Raw genomic sequence first — 12,382 nt, forward strand, 5'->3', positions numbered from 1 at the left:
AAAAAGATCGAGGGAGACTTTTTGCCAAGACCTGTAGTGACAGGGCGAGGGGCAATGGTTTTAATGAAAGACTGTAGGCTTGGACTGGTCATAAGAAAGACATTTTTCACTCAGAAGGTGGTAAAGCCCTGGCACAGATTGCCCACAGAAGCTGTGGCTGCCCTATCCCTGAAAGTGCTCCAGGTCAGGTTGGACAGGGCTTTGAGCAACCCGGGCTAGTGGAAGGCATCCCTGCCCATGGCAGTGGGATGGAATGAGATGGTCTTGAAGGTCCCTTCAAACCCAAACCATTCTACGATCCTAAGGCCTCTGTATACCTTTCTTTTTAACAGCCTGGGGTTTTTTGATGAATGCTAATTTCTTGGTCTGATTTATCAGATTACATTAAATTTTGCAGACTGGTCATGCACGAAGCAAAACTATCTCCTTTTACATTTTGCCTTTTCACTTAATTATCAGTATTAGTTGTTTACTACATAGCTCATACTGTCTACATTAAAAACTGGAAGGTCTGTGATTACCTAATCTGACTCTCCACAGAATACAGGCCACAGGATTCCAATTTATTTCTTTGTATTTCATGCAGATAATATTTTATTTTAAAATGCCGGTAATTGAAAAGCTATGTTGCTCCAATAAAGAATCTTTCTTTATTGAAATATATGCTCTAATTTCTAAACTGAATTTGTCTAACTGCAATTCCCAGATGTTGCACTTTGTCACCACTTCATCTTCCAGGAGGACTCTGATTCATGTACAGTTACCTCCAGACAGACTGAAAGCATTGCCCTCTCCATGCATGCATGTTCTCCATCTGTTTAGCCTATAAACACTTATTTGTGAAGTCTATTCAAAGACATGATTTATTAGGAAAGTCCAGCCTTCCCCAAGGACAGCTAAATCCATCACTGAGGTTTCCGAGGACTTCATAATGATAAAATGTTTCTTCCATCCTTGCTCTAACCATTCCTACATCGTGTTGTACTCCCTAAGTACAATGTTAAGTACTGCCTTCTCCTTGTTATCCCGCTCTTCACAAGATGCAATGCTTGCTGTAGGCCTGAATTATCACACCTGTGGTAACCTGAACCCTGCCACCTCTTTGAAGGGATTCATCTCAGCCCTCTTATCTCCACTTCCTCCTACCTGTCCTGTCCTTACATCTGCCTCATTTTCTGCTGCACTCTCCAACATTCCCACTAGGGCCTTATCCCTCACTTGGGTTGGGCATGGTGCCTTCCCAGCAGCAACAAGCCAACACTACCATTCAGACATGTCTTGTCTCAGCTGATGTCCCCAGTAAAACCTACCACCCCAAAGGACAATCTTTAGAGTCCTGCCAGCCCCAGTGAAACAGAGATAAGTCATACATCATCCAGGAGCTTCCCCTCCACGCGCAGCTCCCACGAAGCAATGCTGCCGTCGGAGTCATCAGCGTCTGATTTTGCAGGATTAAATGTGTTGGAGATGTAAAGTCTCAGTTTCCGCTTTTGCTGTTATACACATAGACAAGGGAAAAGTACATATCCAGTTTAAGTTCAAGATCTGAGGAAGCCACAGGAAAGGTGATAATTACACATTTGGTGGAGAATCTCCATGTTTTGTACAGTTGCACCAGTTATATTAGAATTTAAGATTCTGTTACATGTAAGAAAATACACTGAAGAGCTGAATCTGAAAATTCCTTTCAAAAACTCTTGGCTATACGAACATACTAAAATTCACTGTAAATGGAGGAAGACAGGAGGTTGCTAAGCCTGAGAAGTGATACATCCTGTAGGTCTGGATTAGATATTTGAGAAATCACTGTGAGAAAAGCACAATATGATGTCCTTTCTGGCTTCAACCTAGCTAGATTGCTAAAACTCAGCTGCAACTCTATTGCAACATAAATGTCTTTCACAGTTGCATCAGTTCAAATTTGTAAATGGCAATCACAAATCAGCTCATGCAGCAAACTACCTGTCAGGCACATCTCTGCTCATCTGCATTCTACCATCATGCAGCATCTGGTAATAATCCTCCTGCAGACACACCTGAACACACCGACACACGCCGGCTGCCTTACCCTCCTGTTCACCCCACCTGCCTTCACCCTCAGCAAACATGTTGCAGTTCCACCTTGCTGGGAGACCGGAGTGAAGGAGGCACCCTGCCTCATTCCTAACACCGAGGTAGGTGCTCAAGTCTGTCAGAGATACAATCATGCCTACACATTATCATTTTTACAGAACACCTGAAGTTTCCCAGTCAGTGTAATGGCTTCTGGCCGTGTCATTTCTCAGCGCCCCTCCTGCCATGCACCATGTGGAAAACACAGCCATTAAGTCTGATGCATGGATTCCAGAAAAGATTATTACCAAAAATTACTTTGGGACTCTAATCTCCAATACCTATGTATAACACAACGTCCAAAAGGCTACAGTTATCAAGTTAATTTAGACAAAACAACAGAAGAAAGGAGCAATCTTGTAAAGCTTTCACACACACATAGGAGAGAAGGAAGTTACATACAGCAGGTTGTAGAGCATAATCTGGCACAGAGGAATGGGGAAGGCAGAGATGTATGGCTGAAGAGGAACAGAAAAATTACTACATTTTGCCAAATCTGGAGAAGACAGTGACGGAGAGGTTTGATAGAAATTGAGTGTCAACAGTATGTTCTGGCAGGGAACAGGATTTTCCAAAGTGCCATCAGTACAGAAAATGACAGGTTTACACAGGTAAGAACAGGGAGATAGGCAGAAAAACATTCCTGCGAATCAATGTTTTCTCCATCCTTTTCCACGGCATTTCTGTTGCCAAAGTGCTCTTTCATAATATAATTATTTTAATGACCCTAAGTCTCTATTTCATGCAGCAGACTTGTGAAGGACTTCACATTTTTAAATTCACAACTCTTCAAATTACTCTGCACATTTTATGCACCATTCCCAAATTTTATACCCATCTGGATTACTTGCAGAACTGTATCCACATACACAAGCAGGCTTTTACTTAAGAGTTCCTCAAAGATACTCTCCTGATAGTTCACATTTATATCACTGATTCCATTTCCTCCTCTTTCAGTTTCCAAAGACATTATCATCGTTCTCCCATTTACCCTGGAAACTCCTTCTCTCCTCATGTCTCCCCATATCCAGCTAGGAACCGTGTCTGTTTCCTCAGAAGTCATTTCATCACTAAGATCATTTTCTGCAGCAACATCCTTATTCAAATCTGAGTGTTTTAGATGTCTCCCTTTCTCTCTAGCTGTCTTGTCCAGTCCACCTAAAACCAAGTTAACAACAATACCCAACTGAACCGTGAACTATCGAGCTCCTCTCCTCCACACTTTCACTCCTTCCCTTTGATAGCCCCTTAGCACTCATCTTTCAAGTCATGCACAAGCCAGGTACAGCTTACGTTTCAGAGCTGGTTTCCTGCTGGCTTCCCTGTATTTTCCCTGCTTTGCCAGAGTCTGAGTCTGCAAATGATTTGGTTGTTTCTCCTGCATCTCTCTCTTCAATTTAGAGTGCTTGGTCTTACACAACAAATTCTCTTTCTCAAATTTAATTATTTCCTGACTGTAACACCTATATACAAGCTGACTTCCACATCAGAAAGGAACTTAGAATAATTGTGAATAAAAATACTAAGTAATGGCTATCTCAAAAATTATAATTTCTCCTACTTTTTATGTATCTTGCTTTTACATCAGAAGCTATTTAGCCTTTGACTCCAACATGATACAGACACTACTGACAACCTGTCTGTACTGTGGCATGCTGTGCCTCCAGCCTCTGCTGGGCAGAGACATTCTATCCGACAACAAAATGTCCAACCTGCACCCTGGGGGCTGTCTTCAGATATTGGCCCAAGGTACTGCAAATTTGCAACACTATTAAGGCAATGATAATCTCTTAAATACAACCACAGAAAGATCATTGCTTCTTACTCCTCAAGAAACCAGTCAGGTAGGGCAATTGTACAGCTGCAAGAATACTTCAACACCAAATGGGCTTTAAGTCTAATAAAAATCTTTATTAAAACACAGAATAAGGGAACATAAAGAAGGAAAACTGACATTTGCTGGGTAAAATAAAATTTAAAAAAAAAAATTCTGTAAACCAAATTTTCTCTGCTCACACCTCCTTGAAAATGCTTCATTTCTTCAGGTTTGCTCTTATTCCAGCAACTCCGTGACATTCAGAGTGCAGGCATGACTTGCAGAGTCAGCCAGACCTGCCAGAGATGTTCTGGAGAGCAGTATAAGAAACTGTGAAAGAGGCATCTGTCCATGAACACTGCTTGAACAGCCCAACATGCCCTGCACAACACTGTACTGACCCAGAAACATTCAAACCTCAACTACCTTTCTGAAGCTGCTGCCATCATGTCCACATCTTGTTTGTTTCCTGCCGCGCCTCCATTTTTTATCATGTTTCCCTGCTGCTGCTCCATTTTTCCTTCTTTTTCTGCCCTTTCCAGAATTACTACCACCTCTTCCTTATACATCTAGTGTTGCCAGCACCACTGGCTCCTCGTAAGAGCTACCTGGGAATGGTTCTGGTCTCAGAATGGTTTTGGGAGCCTGATTGTCTCCTCTTCCAGGTCCAGGAACTAGACAATGTCCCTTGAACTTACCCTGCATACCCTTATCACCAATAGTGGTAATGCATACTTTGTGCAGTGGAATTTAAAGAAAATAAATTTAGAAATCCCTAGCAAAATTTCAGAACCATGGCTCTACAGCCAGAACAGTTACTTTGGACCCTCAAGCTCCTTCTCTCCTACCATAACTATTCTCCTGGCAGCTGATTTAAACTACCATTGAACCTGTGAAGCAAGACCCTTGGCAGAGACCCAAGACTATAGTCTGAATCCTACCTTAAGGGATCCATCCAGTGAGTAACAACTCCAGCATGCACAGCTATACTGCTATCATAAGGATGTCCAGTCTTGGAAGATGCCAGTTCAGAGATGAGACACAGTCAAAATTCAGCTCAAGGAAGAAAGACACCAACATGGTGCTGGGTGGGGTTTTAGAGTCACTATACGGACCATAAAGTCTCTTCAGCTGCTGACACACACCCAAAACCACTGCATTCGGTTCACTCTCAGTACCCCTGTGTTCCACAATAATGTCAAGTCCATATCCAGAAGGCTCTCAGAATGACATATTCTTCCATCTCCAGTTACGCAACTCAATCTCATCCAGGCAGGAAATGATAAAAGTTATGTGCAACTTGATTGCTTTGCAGCTTAAATAAAGCAGTGGCAAGAAGCCACTGCCTTTCAACAAATTCTGCAAATTTCTTAGCCATGCACTTTATCACACAGACCTAAAATCTGTTCTCCTCTCTGTATGGTGGATTCTCAGAGAACAGAAAAGCAAGCAACCAAAGAATTCTCAGTAGTTGGGAGTAAAAACTAAAGAGAAGACTTACATCTCTAGGGCAAAGAGAAAGCATCACACTTCATCTCTTCAGACACACCAGAACTTTACCACCCACAAAGGCAAAGCTAAGCAGGGGGAAATTCATAGAGACCTGATCAACACTGTAAATCAAATAATCTCTTGTCCAAAAATCAGCAAACGCTTGATCTCCTTGCTCTCTAAGAGTAAGATACAGATCTTTGACTCTGCTTCAGCAAAAGGAACTTTAAATAGCAATCATATTAAAATGAAAAGCCTTCCCCTAAACACACTGTGTTTCACTTACAATTTCTCCTTGAGAAATCGAAAAGGAAAAAAAATAATCGTATATAACAAATGAGTGGTCATGTCAGCAATGAACTCCTGCAAAGGTCTCAGCACAACTGCTGGGAGAGCTCACATGAAATCAAACAGGTCTGAATGGGAGGCTGACAGGAACGGTGGAGCAGCACAGCTACAGCTTGCTCTCTCTCCAAGTTCTCCAACGTCATCTTCACACAAATCAATACAGCTTTAAGTTCAAATAAATGAGTGAAATGCTGGAAATCTGCCAAATCCTTCAGAAAGCTTCCCCTGGTTTACAGTGTTACTTTGGTTTTTTTCAGTTTCCGTTAGCATTGAATCCCTAACAAGTCAAATCAGGAAGCGAGTATCTGATGATCCCATGATCTGTGTGCTATCCCCCAGACAAATCTCCATCAACTGCTGAAGTTTCCTTCAATGAACTCTCAGGCTGGACACAAAACCTCCAGGATGCTTCCAGGGAAGTTGTGTCTGGGATTTCAAACAAATGAACAAAGTTATTAGCGGATAGTCTATTCCCAATTGACACAAGAAAATCTGGCTGCCCATCTTATAAGCAGTATTGTGTTAAGAGCTCTCTAAGTATATCTTAAGGGTGAATTTCTATGAACCTCAACATAGCATAAAAACCTCAAGCAGAAAGCACAGAAAAGATTAAAATCCGTGGTTTTGCCTTTGCATATAGAGTAACTTTTTAGGAAGCATAATGAACAGTGGTAGCATGGAGACTAAAAATCAGGAGACAGAAAAAACAGTGATCACTGTCTCATCATTATAAAAGTCCCAAGTTAAATAGAGAGTGTCCATATCAGAGCTGGAATATAGAGGCATCTCACTCAGAGCAGCAGCAAGATATGTCAAAATTTGCAGAAGAAACAAAATTAGTTAGGTAACTCCTGAAAAAAAATGGACAAGAATGTAAAAATGGTCAACCCAAAGCAGAAAAATCAGTGACTTAGCAGACTATAGAAATATCATGAATAATAAAAGGAACAAGACAATATTTACTGAGTGCAAAATTGCAGTGCATGAAAAACACTTGTAGACAGTTCTATAAAAGCTTAAACAACAACAACAAAACTCAAAAAAAGGTGAAACGAGTGCTGCAGAGGAATAAAATGCAAATTAGTATGGGCAACAGTCTACAAAATCAGCTGCAGCAGCTTCTTTGGTAGTTGTATATGGTACTTTCTCAGGAGAGAATGAGGAGTTGTATAGTGACAGGCAGTAAGAAGAAGCCAAGCGCATTGAAAAATTATTTTTCTACAGTGATTGGGAGGAATGAATTTTTTACCTGAGAAAAGAGAACACTAAAGAACTTGAAAGACAAATTTAAAACATTGACTGATTAAAGAAGGAGATTAGGTGTTCACATTTTCCTTATCTCATAAAGCAAAAAAGCAGAACACATAAAATTACACCACAAGACAAGTGTTTCAGAAAAAAACCCAAATTGCTTTCTGGCAACAACCCAGTATCAATTCCTAAGTCATCTTAAAATCTGAAAGTGGGGAAAAGATCCCAATTCACAAAACTAGGGAGAGAGACACTATGATGGTATTCTGATGCTACTACTTGTTTTTAACCTAAAAATGGAGAACCTGGAAGCAGATAATTTAGTTCGGAAACTGCAACTCTGCACGTCTGGCAAACAGAATGTCCCACACTAGTTCACTTCAAAAGAGTGACAGTCCCTGGATGACCGTTTCTGGTTTGGGTGAGACCAAAGTACTGTCTGTGGTGCCAGGACCTGGAGTAGGAGCCTTTGCTTGTGACATGGGTCTCATCCCTCTTTCTGTCAGGAGACCCTGCTTCAAGCTTTGGGATGAAAATCATTTCAGTTTTAAATTATGTTTATGCCCACAGCTGTCTATCTCAGGCTTACACAGTGGAGAGAAATAGGCAATTTTTAGGGCATTATTTGTCTATACTCTTTTAAACATCCGCTTCTGTATGAGAAGACTTGTGCCCTGAACACCATTGCCTATACCAACTTAATCCCACAACTATGAAGGGAGCCGAGAGCAACTAGCTCACATATAAATAAATAAAATGGATATGTCTATACTTAGCCAAATAAATCCCACTCCCAACGTTCACCATGGACTTAGAGCTGCATAGATTTTTCAGTAATTCATTCTTCTTTAATGACATCTACTGGTCTGGAGTTGAGTGTTTGGTTTCTGTTTCTTTCAGGCCATGGAGCTTGCTGTGTCTATCAAACAGCCCTGTCTGCCTGACTACCTCCTAAAAGTTCTTTCTGGAATTCTGACCACGTGGGTCTTCCATGAAGTCAGTACAAGGACTCTTGCTAATGCTGCTCTGCAGACAAGGAATTCTGAGACTCTCATGACAGATGCAATCCAAGAATGCAGGACTGGCTGAAGAAGAGTAGAGAACACAGCAGTGCCCAACCAGCAGAAAACTACCAAGGCAGGATCTAAACTGGAAAAGCTGGCAGCTGAAGGGGGCTGCTGACAGTGGTCAAAGGACCTGACAGGTGGGGAAGGCAACTTCCCCCTTCAACAGCTGCACAACCCCCAGGCCTCCTCACTTCTTGAGCCATCCCACAGCTGTCACCGGGTTCAACAGCACAACTGTTCTCAGGAGATCCAAGTACGATCAACAAGACAAACATATTCTATGCACTATCCTCAGGAAAAAAATGCTTAAACCACTTCCCCCTAAAATTTCCCTAGAATGGTTAGTCTTCAGACACAAAAAAAACCCCAGCCTGAGCAACACTAGACCATAAATCTGTGGTTCCCTACGACTGCTTCTACAGCTGAATCACTGTGACTAACACCGTAACTGCAATTACAGCTGATAATTCTGAGAAATCCTGCATATTCCCTACATAATTTCACATACCTCAGACAAATTCATATTTCTCCCAGCATTACAGTCCCAGTTTGAGAATCACTGTTTTAAGGCAAATATTTCAAAATTACAAGAGCTTCGATGAGAGATGGAAATGCAGAGATAACTTCTATTGCTGTTACCAATTCTGCAACTATAATAAAATGAAAATACTTAACACATTAAGAAAAACCCAAGTTTATCTAGATTTAGCTCTATTTTGACAGGTCTGCTAGGACTACCTATATATGAATTTGAAAAACATCTGTTTGATCATTCTCTAGATGCTGAGTAACTGATACTTAAAATATGTTTGCTGAGCCTTAGATGGAAACAGAATTTTCTGTCTACAGTTTCCGTAGAGTGTTGTGCCTCCTACACTCTTCCCTATCCCAGACACTGAATATCTCCATTGCACAGCTTACAGCTGGGACCTTGTGTACCTGTTAAGTCCCTCATTGAAGAGTTTGCCACAGAATAAACAATTTCCTGCTGATTTATGAATTCCAGTCAGAGTCTTCAATCATTTTTAAACATGGCCAGATTCCTACCTAGTTTATAAGAATGGTGTTCTACCCATATCAAGAAGGTAAGACAAATTATTTCTTCTGAGAGTCCAATCTACTATGTACGACACTTTTTAACAATGAACTTGTGATTTAGACCATCCACAATTCAGTTTCCTATCAATCTAGGTATGTTAATGGAACGTAATAGTTTTTTGTGGGTTTTTTTTTTACTGTTGTTGTTGGAGGGTTTTTTTTGCTTCACATATATCAACTGGAAAAACATCAAGAGGTAAAAGCCTTCCACATTTTGTCAGATACCTGTACAGTGACAAACACATTGGAATATTGATCTTTGTTGGGCTGACTCCCATCACTGTAGTACAGACAAGAATGACAGCTTTACTTCACAGCAGACATACAGCTACAAAACCCTTCATTCTATGGGAGTTACTAGATGAATGAATATGAGCTACCCCATACAGTCACAAGAAATTAAATGAGACATGAAAAGAAATTCTTCACAATGAGAGTGGACAAAAACTATAACAGACTGCCTGATGAGGCTGTGAAACCTCCATCCTTACAGATTTTCAAAACTCAACAAGGCCTTGACAACCCTGTTTTTAGCAGAAGGTTGAACTGGGTAACTTCAGTTTCCTCCTATCTAAACTCTTCCATGATTCAAATTAGTAGACTCAGAAAACTTAGAAAAAGACCATTTCAGTGGGATATTAGGAAGAGTGAAGTGCTGGATTTGATCTAATAGAAAGAAACTGCAGAAAACGTCATCAACTCTCTTCTTACACAAATAATAATCATTTCTGTAAGTAGCTCTTGCCATTGTATGTTCTGTTATTCCAGAAGTTCCACTTTTGACCAAATTTGAATTGGAAATGTAATACATACCTTCAGCACACTCCTCTAATCTCTTATTTTCTCATTTTTTATCATTTTAATACAAAGTTCCCAAACCAGTGTTTATTTATCCCTAGGGTATTATTCCCCTTATTAGAGACTTTCAGAAGCTAGAGCAGGTAATAGCCAGAATTTTCTCTTTTCTCTACCACTTTTCTATGCACGCTGATTCCCAGCTGTTTGCTCTTAGGAGCTTTGTCCGACCCATTCCAAAGCATTTCTGTTAATGGGACTTTTACTGGAAAGGTATTTCCACCATTTACTACAAGAATTATTTTCCTCCCCTGACACAATCTACAAATTTTTCACAACATACCTTCATTGGCCTCTTCAGTGCTTCCTGAATATCCACGCGCTTCCGCATAATGGTCTGGTCTAGCTTGCGTTCAAAGGCCAAGAGATCCATGTAGGCCTGGGACTCAGGAACCAGCTCCCGGATCTGAGAAGGAAGCAAGGAATGTCCAAGCACTGGAAGCGTGAATCTGCCATGTTCCAGAACAGCAATACTGACACACTCCCAGCCCCTGGAGAGACGTGCCCAGAGTTCTCCCTCTGACAGCAGTTCCCAGACAGCGAGGCAGGGCTCAGTGGCATGGGACAAGCATAGACTGAAAAGCGAGAGCATGGAACGGAAGCTAATGGATTCTGGAAGATCCTGTCTGAATCCATAAGGCCTGAATCATGGCTGTTTTCTTCAAGAGAGGTTTAGCTACCGGCAGCCAGGGAGCCGCTACTCTCAGCAATCCGAAGTACAGTGAATTTGTCCAGTTCAAAACTAAAGAGTGCTGCATCTCTCTAGACTAAAAGAGTGTTCACGTTGATGTTTCAAAACCAAGCGTTACCCATTGTAAGTAAAAACTGTCATGTAGGATGCCAGCCTTTGCCAGCGTATCTTCCTGGCTGAGGTGAAATTGACCTTCACGTCAAAGTTTCAACACAACCAGGTATCAGGTGTCAACTTATTATCCTGCCAACTTTTATTGGTACTTTAATACATAGTTAACTACGTGAGTCCTATTGACAACCCCCCTTTTTATTTTCTGTTTTACAAGGAAGTTAGCAGAGGTGGGGATATGAAGTAGGTTGGAACAAAGACGTAAAGAACTGAGCTTAGAAATGGGTAAGTATACCCTTAAATGAAAATGTTGGTTCTTAATTTGGAATACCTCATGCAAGCAAACCATAAAAAAAGGTACTGTAAGTAATTAAAACAGATCTACCAGACAACCTTGTCTATTTCTACAATATTCACTGTAGCTTTCACCTATGTAACTAAAATACTTAACTGTTATAATATTTCCGTAGGAATTAAAAGTGAGTTGGTATTCCTGTTTTGCTTTAGAATCAAAATTAGTTACAGTTAAAATTACAGTTTATATCTGGTGTAAGACACAAACATACACGTGAGAGACACCAGGCATACACTTGTTCCCTGTGATCTGCAAGGACATGAGAACTATTGCACGAGGTCATGCCAAGAGCTGGCTCTCCTAGTACTCTGACAAGGTTTGAAAGTTGCTGCCTTTTAATACCCACAATAGCCCAAGGCAGAGCCTTCCAGAGCCTCACCAGGCAATGCGGGAGGAAGTACCTCCTTTTGCTCATTTGGAACCAGCCACCAGTGAGCTTCATTTGATGTCACTTCCCTGCACTGCTGGAGCAGTGGTGGGCAGGCATTCCCTAGGCACCTTTCCCACATGTTTTACAGGTTTTTTTCATCCCTTTCTTAATAATTTTCTTTTCCAGCCTGAAGACAAACAATTTCTCCCTGCCGTATTTAGACTGATTAAGATTATCAAATAAATGTCTCTTTCAACCTACTCTGTTTGTTTTGAGATGGTAGAGTAACTGCTCTACTTACAGCAAGATTGATACTTTGGAAAAGCAGAAACCACAGAGCAAAAAATTCTGTTTGGCTTTAGCTGAACCATTATATTTTTAACTGCTTATATGCTTTCTCAAAGTGTTAGTATCACCAGAATAATAAAAGAAACATGAGCACGAACAGCAAGCATTACCCTGGAAACATCAGGGAATTGACAGACAGCTTGCAGAGTAAGGGCAGCGAGGCAGTGAGTGCAAATCTTTGGACCCAACAAAACACCCCAAAGGTTTCTTCCTGTTCTGCACAGATAAAAAGATTCCTCAGTTCCTTGCTTGGAAATCAATCATGGTGTGCTGCAGTCAATTAAAAATTCTGGACCGAAAAAGTCGCTTCAGACCTTTGATGCCAAGTTCCACCAGAGTCAGTTTGTGAACCCCCAAGGCACATGGTGAAGCAGGGAGAGGCCTACAGAGTCTTTAAGATACAGCCTATACAACACAGATGATACAACCTTTCCAGCTGGTTCAATGGGTACTAGACCCAGGATCTAAC

At 41.1% G+C, this 12,382-nt stretch overlaps 1 protein-coding gene across 5 annotated transcripts in view; it reads right to left on the bottom strand.

Moving 5' to 3' along the window:
• Nucleotides 1-12,382, bottom strand: part of SMARCD3 (SWI/SNF related BAF chromatin remodeling complex subunit D3) — a 76,174-nt gene that overhangs the window by 17,051 nt on the left and 46,741 nt on the right. For all 5 annotated transcript variants that reach the window (XM_082289044.1, XM_082289043.1, XM_082289046.1 and 2 more), the window contains 2 exons: nt 10,322-10,444; nt 1,371-1,493 (listed from right to left, as the gene is read on the bottom strand). In XM_082289044.1, coding sequence (XP_082145170.1) covers nt 1,371-1,493; nt 10,322-10,444 — 246 coding nt within the window. The remainder of the gene's footprint in view (nt 1-1,370; nt 1,494-10,321; nt 10,445-12,382) is intronic.

The sequence above is a fragment of the Coloeus monedula genome (assembly GCF_965178545.1).
Source record: "Coloeus monedula genome assembly, chromosome: 1".
In the NCBI taxonomy this organism is placed as follows: Eukaryota; Metazoa; Chordata; class Aves; order Passeriformes; family Corvidae; genus Coloeus; species Coloeus monedula.